Raw genomic sequence first — 19,836 nt, forward strand, 5'->3', positions numbered from 1 at the left:
ATATAGAAATATAAAAAATAAAAAGTAAAAAATAAAAAAATACTATAGTGAAATATAATGGCCACAAATCACAACTAGGATTTCTCGACTTCAACTCTTTGTGTGATCCAAGAAGTACGGATCCAACCCCTCAGGCAGCAATGATTTCAGTCAGAAGCGGTGGAGTAACAAGTGTGCTTGAAGTAATCAAAATGTACCAAGCGTTTACAATGAGTGGCTGGTTATGATGCTCTTTTACATTTTTCACCCTCACAGTGTCATCTGCTCTTTGTCAGTTAACAAAATAAGTGATGTTTGAGCGTCAAAAATCCACAAAAATGACAATTACGCTAATTCTGTGATTAAATCTTTACACCCAAGTTTATTTAAGCTTTAGCTTACTTCAGTCTTTGAAAAAATCTAATATTCTTTTAATCTTGTCTTTTGTGCCTTTTACATCTCTGCTGCTCATGCAAGATTAGTTTGAACCCAAGTAACCTCCATGTCCTATAATATCCTGAATGTCTGTGCAGACATAACGGATTGAGTCGAGACAGTTAAATCTATATGGCTGTCCTGCATCATATCCACATCACACATGAAACTGGACACAATGAACTACATGTTTTACTCTTCCTCTTAATGAAAGTCAGATTTAATTATCAGATATAACACAGCAAGGCGATACTGCTATTAAAGGAGCATTGATCATTGTCTTTGGTTCAACGGAGTCTTCCACGGCTGCTAATCACCACCTGCAGAGACGACGTTTCTGTAGCAGGAGAAAACAGGGAGTATCCTGAATTACCACCCGAGGCTTGAGCTGTATACAGTTGAGAAAGAAACACTGTGATGTGAGTCCTAACTGCAAGAATGTCTCTTATAACCAGCCATGAAACCAAAAGCAGCTTACAACTCCAGCCAGTACCTCACATAATGAGTTAAACCTAAAGAGCGGCGCATGGTTCAGGAGCAGATTTGTAACATGTTAAACCCTGGAGGTCTGACTAAGACAAAAAAAGCAGAAAGGCTCCCATTAAGGGCGAACACAGAGTGTGGAGCGGGAAAAGTACACTGCATCAACAAACTGTGAGACAGCTGGCAAGGCTGGCTGAGGAGGGAAAGGGCTTTTTCCTTTTTCCTCATCACTCCTTTAGCCTTCAGATGAGTCAGCTTTTCCCTCTCCCCCTCCCTCTGTTCCCCTTATAAACCCTTTGAGCTCATTAAAAATTCAGCATGGTAAAATAAACGAGACAATGTATAATTAAAAATATCTATCTATATCTATGTAAAAACAATCTTGCATCTGTCAGGAGTTGGCAACAAACAAACAGCAGTAAAATATTGCTGAGGGACCATCTCCAACACACGGTACTGCGCAGGTGCTTCAAAGGTCACATTCAGCAACATTACAGTTTGAAATCTGTGGTTCTGTTTGGTAGTGATCATAAATTCTGCCTCTGGGGGAGACACAAAATCCTCAGTGTCCACCCGTCACGACACGGCTTACACAATAAGAGTACCCATGCAATGAAATATACATCCTAAACCTAACGCAACACTATTGTGCCATAGACGCAGAATTTACAATTTTTTTCCACCAAGTTCAGCCAAGTGTAACTTTTCAAACACCCAAGGCTCGTGACATCTGAACTCACGCTCAGCCACAAAGAGAGTGACAGTGGACCACTGTGTGCTGTGTGATCTGTGGTGCTCTAAATAAACGGACTCTGAGCGCACGTGTGTCTCTGTGTATGTGTTACTGTGTGTAGGGTGCACAGTTATTTAAAGGAATAGTCATTTGACATTTGGGGAAATATGCTCATTTGTTTTGTTGCTGAGAGTTAGATGAGAAGATTGATACCACTCTGTTGAATATGAAGCTACAGCCAGAGGGTTGCTGGGAGGCCTCAGCTTGTGAGCCTCTCATGTGATTTCTGAAAAACCCAGTGTGTCATTGAAAAATACTCAAGCTGCTCGTACTCTGTCTGTCTCAAACTTTCTGGAAGAAAAAAACACACACTTCATGTCGTGATTTCTCAGCCATGACGGGGCGAGGAAGGAGTCATGGCTTAAACTTCTCTCTCCACCTCTTTTTTCATCTTCCTCCAGGAGAGACTGTCTGAAAATGTGCTGTTAACCTTTAAAAGTCATCATGTCCACCCCCTCTCTATGACGCCCGGCTTTTCACCCCACGCTCTGGCCATTCAGAACAACTATAGCCACTTTTCCCTTCTGACATAGACAAAACGACTTTGGAGCTAGTTCTTATCTAATATAACCCAACCTTTATTCTTAATTCTGCTCTGAAGGTTTTTCCAGAATCCTAAAAGACTCTTTTCACCATCTGGACGAAAAACAGTTTGTCTGCTGCACCATAAAAACTGTTTTTACACCGTTTCCTCACCCAAACAAAGATGATGGACAGAAATTATACATCTCAATGCTCCATATGAATAATGTGAACCAAATTTTTAAATTTTATCAGTTATATTGGTGAATATTGATGTTTTAATAGAGGAAAGACGTGCAATTTTGATAATTTTAAAAAACAGGTAAAAACATTTTTTTTCCTTCATGCAACAGATTTTTTCCATCCAGATTAGTTGAGTCTGAGCGTTGTGGAAACACTCAGGGTAAACTGAGGCTAGCTGTTTCCCTCTTTATTTAGTCTTTATGCCAAGCTAACCAGCGGCTAATTCTAACTTCATACTTAATGTACAGATGTGATACCTTCAGAACAGCTGTTAAGTGTTAAAACACGTACAGTTATTTTTCTGAAAACATGAGGCTCAAATGGAAAGTTAGAGGCACTAACAACAGGGAGGCAACACCTGGCTCTGTGTAAAGGTAACAAACTCTGCCTACCAGAACCTAAGAAGCTCACAACCCATGTAAAACCAAAAATAAGTAATTCATTATTTTTACAATCTGGTTTTTGTACACATTAAACAAACGAGATATCATGTTAGTGAGCTTTAGAGGTGTTGGTGGGAGGTTCCCAGTCTTTCTGCTAAGCCAAGCTAAACTAACCATCTCCCGGCTGTAGTTTCATTTAGCATATACACATGAAGGTGGTATCAATTTTCTCATCTACATTTAAACAAAGTAGCAATTAGCAAATTTCCCAAAATGTCAAATTATTCCTTTATACTTTGCCTCCATCCTTTCATCACGTCATCTGGCAGTTTCTGGCAGCACAGCACTTATCAGAAAGTATTCGTCACGTACATGTTCCTGCGGCTTTACTGGTTAAACCTCAGGCAGATGGAGGAGTGAAGAGCAGGTATGAATAATGACTATAATAGTGGCATGCGAAGGTCAGTTAACCCCTGTTGGTGTTACTGTGTTTAACATTTCGTCTGGGTTTCTACTTTTAAGTTTTCGGTTTAAGTGCACCTGCCTCCAACAAAAGTTAAACGGGGACTCGCAGACACAAGAGCTGCGAGTTTCCAGAAATTAAAACTTGATGAAGGCCTTGATTACCAGAAAATGTGCTGTCAAGAATTTCTTATTATGGAATGTTTTAATATTTCTTTGTTCACCCAGGTAAGTAATAGTGTTCTCTATATAGATTCATTATGTTTTCCTGCAGTCATAAAACATTACAGAAAAGTTGAAACATCACACAAATACACAGACATTTAACACAACAAGAGGGCATTCACTACATGTATTTCTTTTTTAAAAACCAGTAGGCAAAGTAGCCCATCCCTCCCAGCGAGCCCATGAGAAAAGAGGCCCCGAAGAAGGACGGCGGCTTCTTTTTTACCATCCGGAAGGCGTTGGGTAGGACCGCGGAGAGGAGGGTCGTGTGGATGTCGCCCAAGACCTTGCGGAAAGCGTAGCGTTTTTGCACACGCACAAAAAAGGACTGCAGGTTGGGTCGGCTGCCGTCCTCCCAGTATTTCTTAGAAAGTCCCAAGAACTTGAGCCTGTGCAACAAGGCTCCGAGGCAGACATCAGCTAGTGTAAATTCAGGTCCACATAGCCACAACTCACACTTTTGACCTGCAGAAGAAAAATGAATATTCAATCAGGAGCGTTGTTGTTTTGGTGCCATTATGATAGAAGATAATCATTTGGACATACCTTGATACTCTAGTTTTCTTTTCTCCAGTTCAGCCTCCACCTGATCTAGAACCATGGCTAACTCTCCCAGAATTTTCTTCAGGTAGTTCACATTATCGTGGTCCAAGATTTTTGCCTGTCAACCATTTATAAAAAAAAACAAAAAACAAAACAAACTTTAGCCCCAAGAAGACAACTAGCATGCACAGCTGGAAATATAAAGTAATTATGTTGTTAAATGTTGACTACACTTTGCTCCAAGTACTTTAGAAAAGAGACAGATAATTTGTGACTCTCAGATTAAATTTTATAGACTAACCTCCCAGTACTTGCATGTAAAGTGATTTTGTATTTCAACACTAACACTGCATTAGATTAAAAAAGGCTGAAAATGACAGATGTGCTGCAGCCAAGCAGAAACAAACAAGAGCGTACAGCTGTGCCAGCAGCTCTGTGAGGCTGTCCTGAGACAGTGTTGCTTTGGGCTAAATGCTATCATTTGCATGCTAACATGCTGATGTTTCGCAGCTAATGTTTACCATGGGACTCAATTCCAATGCTCTCCCCTGAGCCCTGAACCATCACAGGCTTTTATCACCTGTGTTGTCAAACAATGTCTGAAGAAAAGTCACATTACTCGGATACAGAAATTTCTGTGGACAGCAAAGTGTAGAGCTAAGACCATATGGAGTTTAGTGAACTAGAAGGTTTGTTTGAACATGTGTGTTTATAATTAAACACTTGGTCATGAACTCAAGTGTTGGCCCACCTAGTGCCAGTCTAATGTAAGTATTGGATGACATTAGATGAAAAGCTAATGGGAACATGAATGTCTGTACCAAAGTTCATTACTATTCCTACAATATTTGTCGAGACATTTCACTCAAAACCACAAATATCAACCTTGTGGTGGCGCTAGATGAAAAATTACAGGATCACCAAAGTCGGTAGCTTCATCATTTGGAAACCACAAATGTCAATGTAATAAAAATGTACAATTTTTTATTACAATTCATCTTGAGATATTTCTGTCCAGGCCAAAGTCAGGGACCAAAAGGATGACTGACATTGGCACGGCTACAACCAGAGCACCGGCATGGCTAACAAAACAAGCTGGCGTGGGAGACACACTCATTCCCGTCTCATCGATTCTAAACCTCACATTTTTATAACACTGGTGAAACAGCTGTAACGTCTACTTTGTGATTTTTCAGCCATCGTGTCCAACACAATTTTTTTTCTTGCATTTTTCACTTTCTACCATTAGCAGAATGTGAAATGTGACGGTAAGAGATGGAGAAAATAGTAGTGCACCTGCCATTTTCTCCAGAGAATATGAACTGTATGTTCTACTGTATGTACTGTATGCTGCAGAGCTGAGTTTGTCTATCACAGAATATTAAACACTTAAGTCAAATTTACATTTCTGTGGCCCTAAATACAGTTCATGGATTTGCAATGTTTTCAGATACAAATTATAATGATAATATGTTATATTTAGGGAATATTATTCACTTTTCAGGTATTTGTATTAATGGTATTAATAATGTGATGGAAACTTCTTAATTTGCAACTTAAAAATTTAAAGTGCTAATTCAGGGGTTCATCACAAATTTGGGGGTTAATATATATATATTATATTTATATATATATATATATATTAATGATAATTAAATTAACATTACATACAGTGTGTATTAAGAGGTTTTAAAGGGGAAATCCCCTTTAAATTCCCTGGATTTTAACCTCATTATTAAGGAATTGTTTTGTATTATTTGTTACATTTGAGAGTTTCGTCTCTTGAACTATGAAAAAACATTCATGATAAATACCCTCATTATTGCAATCCAATCACATAAATGCACACAGACTCACCATGAGCTTCTTCTGCTTGGACAGGTACGGTTCTGTCAGCTGAGGCTCCTCATGGTCCAGCTTCATCAGCTCCGTCGCAGCGTTGGCCAGGTGTCCTGGAGTCACACACAAACACAGAGTCCTCTAAAGATATGTCTGTTGGGTTAAGAAAAAATGAGTGATGAAACTGATACATGTTAAAGTCTAAATTATGGAGTATCCTACTCTGCTGTACTGTCTGAAAAATATGTCAAATTTGTGGATTAATGTGTTAATAGTCCCCAACAAACGCATTATTTACTTTACTGTTTACTTGTTACTATCTGGCCTCTTTGGAAAATGTAAGTCTCTATTTGAGATTTGGTTCTCAAGATTTATATCTTCAGTAGAAAAAGAATTGTTGGTGTTGGTTTTTCCATGGCATTTTGTTGACAATAAAACTATAATATCACCAGTCCTATCTTTTAAAAGGAAAAAAAAAATCTACCTCATATTTGTACAGTCAGTTTTGTGGTTGAAACACATGATCAGTCTTCATTGTAGCTACACTGAAAATAGATGAACCCAGAAATATTCAACATGTGTTGGTTGTCGCTTGACAAGCGCTTCGGCCATTGCCGTGTTTACAAGACAAGAGGGTATAATACGCCCTCTGAGCGGCAATACATCTTCAGTGAAGATTGAAGGCTACAGTGAGTCGCTATCAGAAAGTGACGCGACGGACCCAGGCTAGCTGGTTAGCGTGCTAACTTCAGATTAAGAAAAGACGTGATAGAGACAAGAGTTAATACTGGTGTTGCTTTCCACCGCTGGAGACAGATCTTAGTGAGTAAAGGAATTAAGTTTGATGCTGAACTTGCAATATTTCTTCTAGACTGGTAAGTTAAAAGCTGTTAACGCTAACATTGGCTGTGTAGCAATAGCCAAACTTACAAATAGCTCCTTTAACACCAGAGTGAAAGATTAGTTTACATAAAACAACCATGAGTGGATAATTACACACAAACATCACTGATGTCTGTTTCCATTTAATACTCCATCAGGTCAATTTTATAGATACAACACAGACTGAAGAGGGTTTTACTGGATAATTAAGTCTGCTGCTGGATTTCATCGGGTCCAGCCCATTGCTTTGATTTACATGCGGAGGCCATTACCTGATGGAAAGAGCACTACAGTTCGGACTGGGAGGCCTGATATCTGCAGTTGAGATATATAAACCTGGCATCACTACACTGTGCTGTGTTAAGGGTTTTTTGGTATTGAGCAGCATCAAATTACACAGTATGCTAATCACGTCGTGCACATAAAAACAGGGATTTGTTATCCAATGATGTAGAAAATGCTGTAAGGAAGATGAATAGCTTTGCATTCATAATGCCTGTGTGTTGTTTTTGCTTTGGGAGACCAGTTGGTCCCAAAGTTGAAGCTTGTTCACCTTTAGTGCTCGTAAGTGTTCAGAATAATAAGTTCAACACACTGAAATCTATTTAGCCCACATTGTTTATAGAAAATAAAAAACACATAAGGACAAAGGGGCAAAAACAATAGCATCTACTTTTCATGTTGTCAATCTACACATTCTTCACATCAACATATTTATTGTTGTCTGCTGCCAAGAAAATGTCTATTTAAGTGTAAAGAATAAAAGCTTTAACATGCACAGTATATAACACACCATATGCATCTGTAAAACCTACATGCATTCATCCACAATATCAAAACGTGTGTGAGCATGCAGTGTGAAATGCAGCAGAACACACTGTCACATGAAATCATTCCGTATCAATGCACAATACGAGGCGTGTGTGTTCACTGAACACTGGGTTACACACTTACACACACATTTACACACTCTGTTGCGAGAAACCAGTGATGAAAGTAACAAACTACATTAACTCAAGTACTGTTCTTGAGTTAATGTATTATTTCCATTTTCTGCTGCTTTATACTTTTACTCCACTAGATTTCAGAGGGAAATGTTCAAAGTTTAACTCCACTACATTTATCTGACAGCAACAGATTTCATATTAAAAAAAACATGATAAACCAAAAAATACAACATATTGTTAAATATTAAACCAATGATTTCCAACCTTTTTGGCCTGAGACCCTTTATATAAATTCATTTAAACATCCCATACTGTATAAAATGAGATGTCCATGTGTTGTTTGATTATAAATCAGGTCTAGGTTCTATATTAATACTGTGAAAGTATCAAAGCGCTCAGTCCACAGAGAAATGCACACAGCCTGTATTCTGAAACTGAGCCTTACAATGAGCCGTCAGGACTTCTGTAACTTTGTGATGTCATAACAAAGCAGTCACAGCTCTCTAAAACAGTTTCAACAAAAACTGAAGAATACTGATGGACTGTTGTATTAGACTGCGTTAGTTTCAGCCAGGTGTAGCTACCGAATAAAGTGGCAACTGGGTGTGTATAACATCCACTGTGTTTGTCTTGTAATCAATGCAGAATTATAAACAGTCATGCCTACACAGTACGGTGAGCTGGCTTCACTTACTACGTATTTCTGCGGTGGCGTACTTTGGGATCATAGAGTCAATGGTGAGCTCTGGATGGAGGATGCAGCCGTGTGTGTAAGCGTCCATGGGCAGACCATCCAGTAGCTGACGGTACTGCTGCACACGATCGTGGAGAGGCGAGTCTGCATCCGGAATAAGCTGAGCCACTGTGTCTGCGGGCAAGACGGCGACATGGAAACACGAATACAGAGAGAAAGCATTTTAATGTGGCTCAGAACTGTGTCATGGATCTGAGGACAAACACAGGGACATAAAAAACACTGATACAGATGCAACAAAATGTGTACGCACAACCATTTAAAAAATATCTAAAGCACAATTACACACTGGTATTCTTATATTTTCATTAACTTCCCAGAACACCAGAGGTTTCTTAGCAACCAAGCTTAGTGCTACATAACCCCAAAATAACACTATACTCCCTGCACCAGCCGTCAGATAGACACACAGAATGGTAACCTGGTAACAGATGACACCCCTCACTCTTTAACACACCAGCGGTCATGTTCCAGAAAGCCTGATGTGAAAAAACATTTTGGAGCCTAAGACGCTTCTTTGAATTTATTTTAAATACAAAACGTGACTGGTTTAAGCTAAACAAACTGTATGACTCCGTGAGATGAAATTTATTTGCCTTAAAATGATGATCCTGTAACAGGTGTGTGAAGGACTCAAATGCAGCACAAGCAGTGTGTGGTGACCTTTATTGGCCATATGAGCCAGCACAGGATCATACAGACAAAGGCCAAAGTCACAAAAGCAGTTCTCCAGATCAGGGACAGAAGGCTGAAGTGATTACCATGAAGAAAAGCAAAGAACAATCTGGCAAAGAGGAACTGGAAGTCTGGGGTTTGTGGACCAGGTGAGAGTAATCAGGGGCAGGTGTGTGACCAGGTGAATGGAATTGGCTTGATGAGGTGGGCGTGGCTAATACAGGGAGGTGCAGGAGAACGGTGTGAATGGAAAATTACTGACTGGGAGCCTGATGACAGGGGATGCTGAAGTGAAGCAGGTGACCTGAGATGCAGAACTGTGACAGACCCAGATGAACAAAATCATCAATGTGAATAGTAACACGAAACCACAAAACACACAGGTTGAGTAGGCAACACTGTAAGCTTGCTGTGCCAGATACTATAGGAATATAGTTCAACAGTATAGGAAATGCATATATTTGCTTCCTTGCAGTGAACTGCAGAGAAGATGAATACCACTCATTCAGTATCTGTCCGTTAAGGGAGTTCAGTGTTTTAATATTGCATTTCCATAAAGTTGTGGGACTCACAAGAGAAAGATTTAGGGGGAAAAGAGTCAATATTCTTGCAGCAAAGGCTGAGATATACCACTTTATAGTCAAGTTATAGTCAAACTCAATTTGTCATTTTTTGGGCAACACACAGTTTTTTTTTGGCAAGACACAGTAACTCACTGGAGTTTCTGCTGGTTCCTGACAACATAGATCCAATAAATAGTCAGGTACATAAACCCCTACTCTTACTTGCTCATTGAGAAATCTGGATCAGGCCTTGTGCCCCGGTAAAAAAGCAGTGCGTATCAAGATGGTTTGCAGAGGAAACATTGGAGAGACTCAGCCACGTTTGAGCATCATTCAGACCCAAACTCAGGAGTTTATGAGGAGTTTATTGGGCACCCAAATCGGCAACTACAAGACTTTCGACAAGTTGATGAAAACAGCAGCACAATGTTTCCTTTTGTCCATTAGAAACAATGTCGTTTGCAACTAATGTAACAGCAGAGATTGTACTACTTCAGAGGTGCTGGTAAGGTGGTGGTAAGAGGATATTGTTACCTTAAGACAGAACCGAGCTAGCTGTTTCCACCTGTCTCTATACTCAGCTATGCTAACCTCCTGCTGGCTTCAGGTAGGCCTACATATTTAATAGACAGATATGAGAGTGGCATCGATGTCTCATATAACTTAACTTCTGTTTACTCCTTTAACTACTCCTTTAAAAAAGTGCTATTATTCCACTTTGCTGCCCTAATTCTTACGGCTGGCTACGTGCCACGTGGCTGGGGGGGGCAGTGTTCAACATAATGACCTGCTGCTGAAATTTTGTATTAAGAGTGAGGAAAGTTAGCAGACCACAGAGCGCTTTTATCTCTGTGCAGGGTCACAGCCAGCTAAACGCAGGGACGGCATCGCTGACAAAACAGAGATAGTCAGTTGGCCGCTTGAGGACGTTCAGGCCAAAGACGAAGCTCGAGGAGGGTGGAGCTGCACCTGGCAGAGCTCCAGAGAGCTGAGTAATCAGTCCCAGGACCGACATGCCGACCTGAGCATGCCAAGCAGCGGTGCTGTAGGTGGTCTGTTGCAGCACTGTGGTGGAAATATTACATCAGCAAGTAAAGGCCAAAGCCATCCGAAAAACAACCTCCAGCTGGTCTTGGACACAGGGGTGCACATTCAGTTTTAACGTGACGGAATAAAAGGGTACCTGAGACCTTGATTGTTCTCAGTCAACAAACAGCTTTCACACTGCGAGAGCCTCCTGCTGCATCTCAACGACACTGTAAAGTAGTTTGAATTGGCACCACGCTGCACTGCGCTGGTGTAAGAGTCGCTTTTTGGAGACATCTGCACTTTCCAGGCCAGCTGCAGCCCATGTTGCCAGCATTCATTAGGGATTTAGACACAGAGAGAAAGCATGTCTGTAAGACTTATCCCCCATGACTGACTTCTGGCTAAAAGCATGTCCAGCGCAAGGTCTAGTTTTGAAACATGTGCCGGAGTTGTTTAACCTTCAGCAGAAAAAGACACCGTAACTGAACTATTATAGTATACTCTGGAAAACTGACTGATTTTTACAGTTGCAGATTTGAGTATTTTGAGTTTCACATTAATTTGTTCCAAAACAAATTAATGCAATGACCTGCATCCAGCACAGTGTCAAAGAGCTAAAAATGAATTGTTGTGAATGAGAGAAGGACATCAAACACCAGGGACTGGTTTCTGCCTCCTAGCCTTTCATTACTGAGCGAGCAGTGAACCACATCGTCTCTCTCAAGCCCTCAAGCATCGCTGCTCTGAAAGAGTGACCACTAACTAAACTAAGACGAGGGAGATCTCCAGTTATTAGCCAGCTTCCCTCAAGCCTTTACTGGTTTGTGACCCCCAGGACATTACATAACAGTATAATGTCTAAACTGATGATACTATAGGAAACGCAACCCACTGATACTATAACACACAGGATTAAGTGTAATCATCTTAACTCTGCAAAGGCAGACGTGCTACTGCCTCAGAATGCACATTTCACATCTTGACACATCTTTTGCATAATCATCCATCATATTTGCATAGCTGCTGGTGTCGTTATTTACTTATTTACTTATTGGGCTCAGTGTTTTTGTGATAATTCCTTGTTCTTTCATTAAATTCTCTCCCTCGTGTTTGTTTCTGTTTACCACAAATTTCCCCCAAGGGATCATTGGAGTTTTGTGTAATTTAATCAGAGGAGTTCATCTCAGTGACATTGGTGCAAAGACGTCGTTGCAACAACAGCACAGTACACACTGACACACACTGTACAAGGACGACAGATGGCCTCTTCCAATTGTCTTCGCTGTCCCAATCTTCACACGCCGCCTGTTACTTTCTGTTTCTCTAACTTAGCAACAAGACAAACCAGGCAACCGTACCAGGGCCCTAAACCCCAGAGGGCCCCAGCCCAGAGAGCCCTTGGTTAAATGTACGTGACTTGATTTGCAGTAAATTAATTAACTGCAAAGACCTGCATAGTTACCACAAAGAGGAGCCCTGAATCAAATCGAGATTGTAGATTTATTTTTTAGATGATATTGTGCTCATAAGTCGAAAACACTCTGGCTGCCTTATTTTAAAAGTGGTCTTAAATAAGAGCTTTATGGCAACATGAATGATATTGTGTTGTAGAAAACACAACAGCTCGTATTGCAGTGTAGAGCTAATTAAAAACTTAAAAAATGAGGATCAAACTGTTATTTCATTCTAAGTAGTGATCTTATACTCTTCACATGCAGATTAGATGTCCCCTTAACGCCTCACATGCAGCCTCTCAGTGGACGCTAGCTACAGCAACATTATCAGGGGTTCCACTTAGGGGGGTTTGGGGCAGTGGCAGTGCACTGTATAGTGTCTTTCTGGGAGGTTTAGGGGTGGGGGTTTCGTTGTCAGTGCAAAATGTGCCAATATGAGGGGCCATCAGGGGCCCCTTTCCCCCTTTTTTAATGTAACCTGTGACCCAACAAAACTAATGTTGATAGTTGCTGATATGCTCCTTGGCTTAGGATGTAATGCTGTTCATAAATGCTAATCATTGCAGCAGAAAAACACTCCTTACACTCCTGTGTGTTTAGCTTTGTAAAGACTTTTTTTTAAAAACAGCACCATCCAGCCCTTTAAGTGTCATGTACTTCTCTTTCTACAGTTCCTTTCACAACACTTCACCCTGTAGTCTTAGATATAATCTGTCAACTAAAATCAAAGTCTAAAGTGAAGAGAAAAAAAGAGATACAGCATCATTACATAGGAACCACATCACGAATGTACCATACCTCCCACAAAGTTTTTCTCCAGGTAATCTATAATCTGGTTGTAGTCACTGATGATGGTGTCGCCGTGGAGGAAGACGGGCACCTCCTCGCCCAGGTTCAGCCTCATGAACCAGGGCTCCTTGTGCTCCTGCAGCGGCAAGCTCACATCCCTCTCCTCGCAGACCAGACCCTTCTCATTAATGACTAGACGTACCTGCAATTACAAGCATATGTTTAGATTTATGTCTGAGGAGGTGGATGACGCTGCATGTCAAAGCTACCAACTGTTGCTCTCTTAGCTGCAGATTGTCACAGCAGCACGACAGCAGCTTCTGGCTGATGAGAAAGAAAGACAAGATGTTGACAGGCAATAATTTGTTCCAGGATCTCAAACCAAAAAAAGTAAGAGGAAAGAATTTGTGTAGAGATAAACACACCACACACCTTTTTTTATATAATTAATCACAAAACATGTTAATGTATGTATAAATAGTATGCACAGGGTGAACTGGGAGACATTTTGTTGTTGTAAAATACAAAAACAGAAAGAAGACTGATGAACTGTTTTATCTGAACAAATCTCACAAACATCATCCTCTGCTGTTGAAAGGACTTATGTCAGTTTTACCAAAGCAAAGCAGACTGGCTAAGAGCTTCATTTCTTAGTTAATGACATAAAACAAAGATAATCTTTGTGTTGTATAAAACAAATAGCCTTCGCTGAATTGTTTGTGTGGTATTTTACAGCGTGCAAAAGTTTGAGTAAAAACCATCCTGAACAGTCAGGATCAATTGCTTGCGGGATGAAGGATAAGCCGAGGTCCATGGAGAGCTATTAGTGGGAATAAGATTAATGAAAGGAGATGACACATGGGGTATAAAGCGACACATTTGGCCGCTGAGGAAGAAGAGCAATATGGGAGTTTTTTTGAACATGGAAAGACATTGTGTAATGGAATAAAGCTGAATGATTTAGTAACACAAGCACAGTAATTACAACAGGACCACTGGTTTGAACAGCAGGAACAAATCTGTGAATGCAGCTGCAACGTCAAAGAAGAAAAAAAAAAGACTTTTTATATCGCCATCAGTGACACTGCTTCACGTTAAATCCAGGATTTCTATATAAAACTCTCAGATATTTCAGTCTAACAGCGCTGAGGTGTCCCTCAGTGACGCCCACAATAACGCAGTCACTGTTGCAACACTGACTTTGTTATATAATAATATTAGTCACTCCTTAGTAAAGATGCCAAGTAGTTCAGCTGCCAGGGAGGCACAAACATACTCCTTTTACTTAATAATATACGGTAACAGCTGCTGCCAGGGAGGCATGTTGCTGCTGTGTTTGCTGTTAACAGTGGTGCTCTGAGGTATTTGTACTTTAAGTATTTCCATTTAATGCTACTGTATATTACATTTCAAAAGGGAAATATTGCACTCCACTACATTTATTTCACAGCTGTCGTTTGGATTTTACATACAAAATATATGATGAATTAATACTATATAATGCATTTTATAGATTAAACTTCACAACATACATATAAAGAGGTTAAATTTGATCCATCTGAACCAGCTACAACATTGAATGCTGCTTATTAATGCCCCAACATTAACTTAATTCTAATAATACTTATAGTAAGAATCAGTGGTTCCCAACCTTTTTGACTTATGAGCTCTTACAGTAAAGCAGTGTCTGCTAGCTGTTAGCATTTCCACCAGGGAGACATTTCTCTACTAAACTTGGTTGAACCTCAAAGAGGACTCGCCAATATTTCAGAAACACAAAAGTCAAAGTCAAGAGAACAGTCCAAAAAATGTATATAAACTTGTGCAGCTAAAGTTTATTTTTCCTTCTTTTCTGCCACATTACTCTTGTCACGACCCTTCAGATTAATCTTATGACTCTTTGAAGGACCAGACCCCCTGGTTGGGAACTACTAGATTATACTACCCTACTGTAACTGACAGTGTATATACAATGCAGTAGCTCCACCTGACCATCAACAATAAATGCTGCTTATGCATTAATGCATCAGGACTAATAACAATGTAATATATGATAATATATTATCATTTTTTTCTGAATGAGTACTGTTACTTCCAGTACTTGAAGTACATTTACTGCTAATACTTCTAAATTATTTGTATTTTACTTCAGTCAAATATTGGACTACTTCTTCCATCCCTGACTGTTATTGAAAACAACATGATAATTGACTGGTCTCACAACACATGATGCCTTCCACACAGACAGAAACCAGCGCTGTTACAGTCTCAGAGAGGCCGTACTGAAGGTGTTAATCTCTAACCTGCAGACCTTGAGGTTGCCAGAGCTGTATCGATCTGTGAGGCTGTTCTCTAAATGTGCCGTTACTTCAGGGTATCGTGCTCCATCTGTCTCTATCCTTATCATATCTGTTGTGTTCACAGTGCACCACTCAGGTGAGCTAGATGAATTTACTGTATCGCCACGTTGTCATGAAGCATTAGAAACACATAGAAAGGGAGGACAGTGTTGAGCAAGAGGAGTTGAATGGTATAGCTTCCCTCTTTCCTCAGGAACTTGCTGAGGCAAACAAAGACTTGTAAATAATCCCCTGAACCTCTGATGACGATGGTGTCTTCACAGAGATAACGATTGTTGATCTGTAGGAGAGGAAACTCATTTGCCATTACCACTTGCTCACTGTATTTACATTAGGAGTAATTTTTGTCTTTTTAGAGACAGAAAAGGTGTTTTGCAAGTCACGAAAGATTGACTAAATATAACACTCATCTTTTAAGATGCTGCAGAGAGATTTTGGCCAATCAAATTGCAAGCATTTGTGTTATATTAAGTCACAAAATATGCAGCAGAGTTCTGGTGCAGTGGACAAACTAGTGCTCGGCCTCTTAATCTCGTAAAAGCCGTCCCCCAAAATGCCATTTAAAGCACACACCAGCTTGCATAACAACAAATGTCATTCACCATCGTACAAATACAGTATAATCAGGATTGCTGTGCAAATTTAGTGCAGTAATTTTGCTGAAGTCCATGTGTATTGTCATTCACACATAATGGTGGAGGCACTTGAGCTACTCCAGGTCCAGGATTGAGGTGGTAATAATGACAGTGAGCCTGGTGTTAACCCTCTGCTGAGTGACAAGCGGCACAATCAGCAGCTCCCGACTTCAGTGGCCATGAGCCAACAACTGAGCCTCAGAACTGACGTACCGACCTGAGTCTGAGCATCAACTCAAGGTTGTTGGTCTACAGTGGGGAGGAATGTACTCTAACGCCTTCAGTTCATAGTAGTGTTACAGCTGTTGCTGAATACATTCTGGGCAATATGCAGACATCTGTGTCCTGTGAGGCATGCACCTAGGCATGTCTCATAATGAGAAAATTTACCAATCACATAGTCTGAAGTGCAAGCAGACAGAAACTGACTAAGACTTAAGTTGAAGATTATTTTAATGATCCATTTATCTGCCAGTTATCTGTTTGATTAACTGATTCATTGTTTGGTCTTTAAAATGTCATCAACGTGCTCGTTTTGTCTGATTAGTCTTCCAAAACCAGAAGACATTCATTTCATTATCACATAAGATGAAAACTCAGACTTTCCAATTATTTCCCTGTTGATCGATGAATCAACAAACTGTTCAGGCTCTAAATCACCTAAATAAAAATGTAAATCATGAGAGTGTAACCAATGTTTACACATTAGGCACACGTGGCGGTCAGTGACCAAAAGTTGATGTGCCAATTGTCATTTCATAACAGTGAATGTGCACTTTTTCAAAGGGTTGCTCTGTCATTTTAGTACCAAACTTCCATAAATTTGAAGAACTAACAAGAGTTCGATTTTTAAAAAGAAACAGAAAGAGAGGAAGAGATATTCACACTTTTACTGCCTATGGGTCAGGTTTATTGCCCAGAGTTTATTATGACCATACAGGCCATAGAAGTTTTCATATCATCATCTACATCTAAAAATGAATCAGACTTTTACTTCCAGAACCAAGGGTCCTCCGAAATCCTCATCAAGGTCTGAATGTGGACCTCGAATCTGGGGATCCCAGGTCTGTGAGCCAATGGGAAGAAAGTAGGGCCCCCAGACATGAGATGCACAACTGTTAGCTGTATAAAACCACGTGGAACAGATTGTAATATAATATATCCTCCGGAATAACTGAAAACGTAAATCTCTCATGTGTTGTTAGTGACAGTGTTTGCTAACATTAAAATGCTTAAGTTAGATAACCGTCTTTGTAAAGAACTATATCTGTCCAGGAACACCTGAACATTTCTCTGTTTTTGTGGCATTCTTGGATCCTTATTTCACTTATAGAATCTTTTACACATAAGTTACTGTGAGTTACCCTCTCAATCTGTGTAAAAAAAAAAAAAGAGTTAAATTAACAACATAAGTGGTAGCCTATTTGTTTTTATACTTTTGTGGAAGATAAGGACCTCATGTTTAGGGCCTCTACTGTTTGTCTATTGGCTCACAGACTTGGGGTCCCCTGACGTGGGGTCCGCAGTTCAGATCAGAATTCATGTGGTTTTTTTGAACATCTCACTTCTGTGAGCGTGCACATAACGTCTGTTGTCAGCATTCAGTCTCAGCACAACAATAAACATGAGGAGAGAAGCTACGACTTTAGCCTTTTGTCACCTTCTGTTGACTGTCGTTATTTATGTACACATGCGGCTCACATTTCAGTTAAATCTGTACATGTGTGGCAGTTTAAGACCTCAACTATGTTCACACCAGAGCCGGATATATGCTACTTATAAACATCATTTTGAACCTTGAACAAAGAAAGATCGGATCTGACTAAAAAAAATCCAAACTGAGCATTAAGCTCTGTAATGTTAAAATAGCCAAAGTCTCCAAACCCAAGCTGTGATAACCCTGATGACACCACAGGGGTTGTTTCCTCAGACTTGACAAAGCTGCTCCAGAGCCACAGAAAACATTATACAGCTGTTTTCACAGGCTGGGTCGTACTCCCAATTACTAGTGAACTGATCTTTATGTGCAAAGGAAGAGAAGTGGCCCTTTAATATATGCTACATACTGTATTGGGAAGTAAGGCCCTGTTGATCATACTTAAGCATAGAAAGCCTTCTTGGTGGAGCTTTGTACAGGTTGTTATGAATTCTAATAATGTCTTTTTTGAGTTTTAAATAGCCAAAAGACAACATTTTGATTATCTTCCTCCCATATTGATATAGTACGAAGGCGCAGGTTATTGTCTGCCAAGGTAATTAAAGGTAGGACTTAAAGAAGGCATAGAAATTACAGCATATGGTATGATTCCGCATGCAGAGGGGGAAGGATGGCCTTTGGTTTGTTTTGCACATCATTTTAATCAATTATTTAGGATGTCATGTGTCAGAGCACATAGGTTGTAACCACATTCAGCAGCGACAAGGAGATAAAACAGCTTCAACATGTCAATAAAAGGAGAAAGCTGATGAGATATGAGGGGTGATTGATCACCAATCCTGCTTTATATCAAGGAAATGAGCCCCATGCTGCAGCGCTTTTCTAAACGTCTCAGCTGGGAGATCTGCCCAGCTGCAGGATCGTATTCATATTCCGGAGGTATGTGCAGGAATAAACATGCACAATAAAAAAAAACCATGCTTTGATCATAATGAAAAAAAACAAACACTGGGAGCTCCACGCTGGAGCATCGTGTCATGCAAAGAGACGTGGAGCCAGCTCCATTTTCAAGCTCTGCTTTCTGTTTTTTTTTTTTTTTTTTACCTTTTGGGAGGTGAACGACTGCGTCCAGTGGTACAAAACGAGCCTGTCTTTATTGAAGGGTTTGGGCTCTGCCGTCGGTTCTTCGCACTCCTCCCCGTCTGTGATTTTGCCGTCTTCATCCATGGCTGAGATGGGCCACCAGCTACAGTTGGTGGGGGTAACATGGTTGGAAGACGCCATGACAGAGCGTTTTGTGCGTGTGGAGGAGAGGAGCGAGGAGGGAGAGAAGAGAGGAGAGAGAGAGGAGAGAGAGAGAGGGAGAGAGAGGGAGAGAGAGAGAGAGAGAGAGAGAGGGAGAGAGAGGGGGGATTTCAGCAGCTCGAGCTCAGCACCATCGCTTCACGCGAACAGCAGCATCCGTCAGTTTTCGGACAGCTCCGGTGCTGAAATCGGCTTCACCTCGGAATGAAAACAGAGATTTAAAAAAACAAAACAAAAAAAAAACACACAACTGCACGCAGCCTAATTCACATGCAAACAGAGAGCCACTTACTCGTTACTCGAGCATGCCGCTTGCACTTACAATTAAATCAATGTGTAACCGTATTACATCACATGATGAGCCACGCACAAACATGCGCGGTGGAAACGCGCTTAGGGAGCGTTAACAGTGGAAGGTCAACCGGCTCCTGTAAGGACATGGAGGCTGTGGACCACAGGATAGTGTCAGGGTTATAACCGAAAAACAAAATAAATAAATAAAAGGAAACATCTAGGTATCCCCAACACCTGTGTATAATTTCTGAGTGGTAAATTACTCAAGTTCAGAGACACTTATAGGCTAGGTATTTCCACTTTTTGCAGCTTTATCCTGCTATATTTCAGATGGCAATATACTGTACTTTTTCTCCAACACAATTATCTGCTAGCTGTTGTTATTGGTGGCAATTTTTCTATTATATTTTACATTTAAAAAAGCATATGATGAGCTTTTAATACATAATACATTATTATACTGTGGCCTATGTTAATCCAGTGGTTGCCAACCTTTCTTTTCATTTAAATAATTGAGGCTGAAAATGGTCAAAATATCCAATACTTAACAAAAAGTCAAAAGAAAAAAATAATATTGCAAAACCT

General features: G+C 40.3%; 1 protein-coding gene across 2 annotated transcripts; it reads right to left on the reverse strand.

Moving 5' to 3' along the window:
- Positions 1-43: 43 nt before the first annotated feature.
- Positions 44-18,943, reverse strand: gdap1l1 (ganglioside induced differentiation associated protein 1 like 1). Of its 2 annotated transcripts, XM_022763230.1 has the most exons (7): positions 18,757-18,943; positions 13,010-13,202; positions 8,431-8,604; positions 5,926-6,020; positions 4,072-4,186; positions 3,752-3,990; positions 44-751 (listed from the first exon to the last, which is right to left on the reverse strand). In XM_022763230.1, the coding sequence occupies exons 1-7, from the start codon at positions 18,934-18,936 to the stop codon at positions 728-730; spliced, it is 1,020 nt and encodes a 339-aa protein (XP_022618951.1). In that variant the 5' UTR covers positions 18,937-18,943; the 3' UTR covers positions 44-727. The 2 variants fall into 2 exon arrangements, with proteins under 2 accessions (XP_022618951.1, XP_022618950.1); XM_022763229.1 differs by lacking the exon at positions 44-751 and having other exon boundaries at positions 1,813-3,990.
- Positions 18,944-19,836: the final 893 nt, after the last annotated feature.

Source organism: Seriola dumerili, unplaced genomic scaffold, assembly GCF_002260705.1.
Source record: "Seriola dumerili isolate Sdu_G_001 unplaced genomic scaffold, Sdu_1.0 BDQW01000468.1, whole genome shotgun sequence".
NCBI lineage: Eukaryota > Metazoa > Chordata > Actinopteri > Carangiformes > Carangidae > Seriola > Seriola dumerili.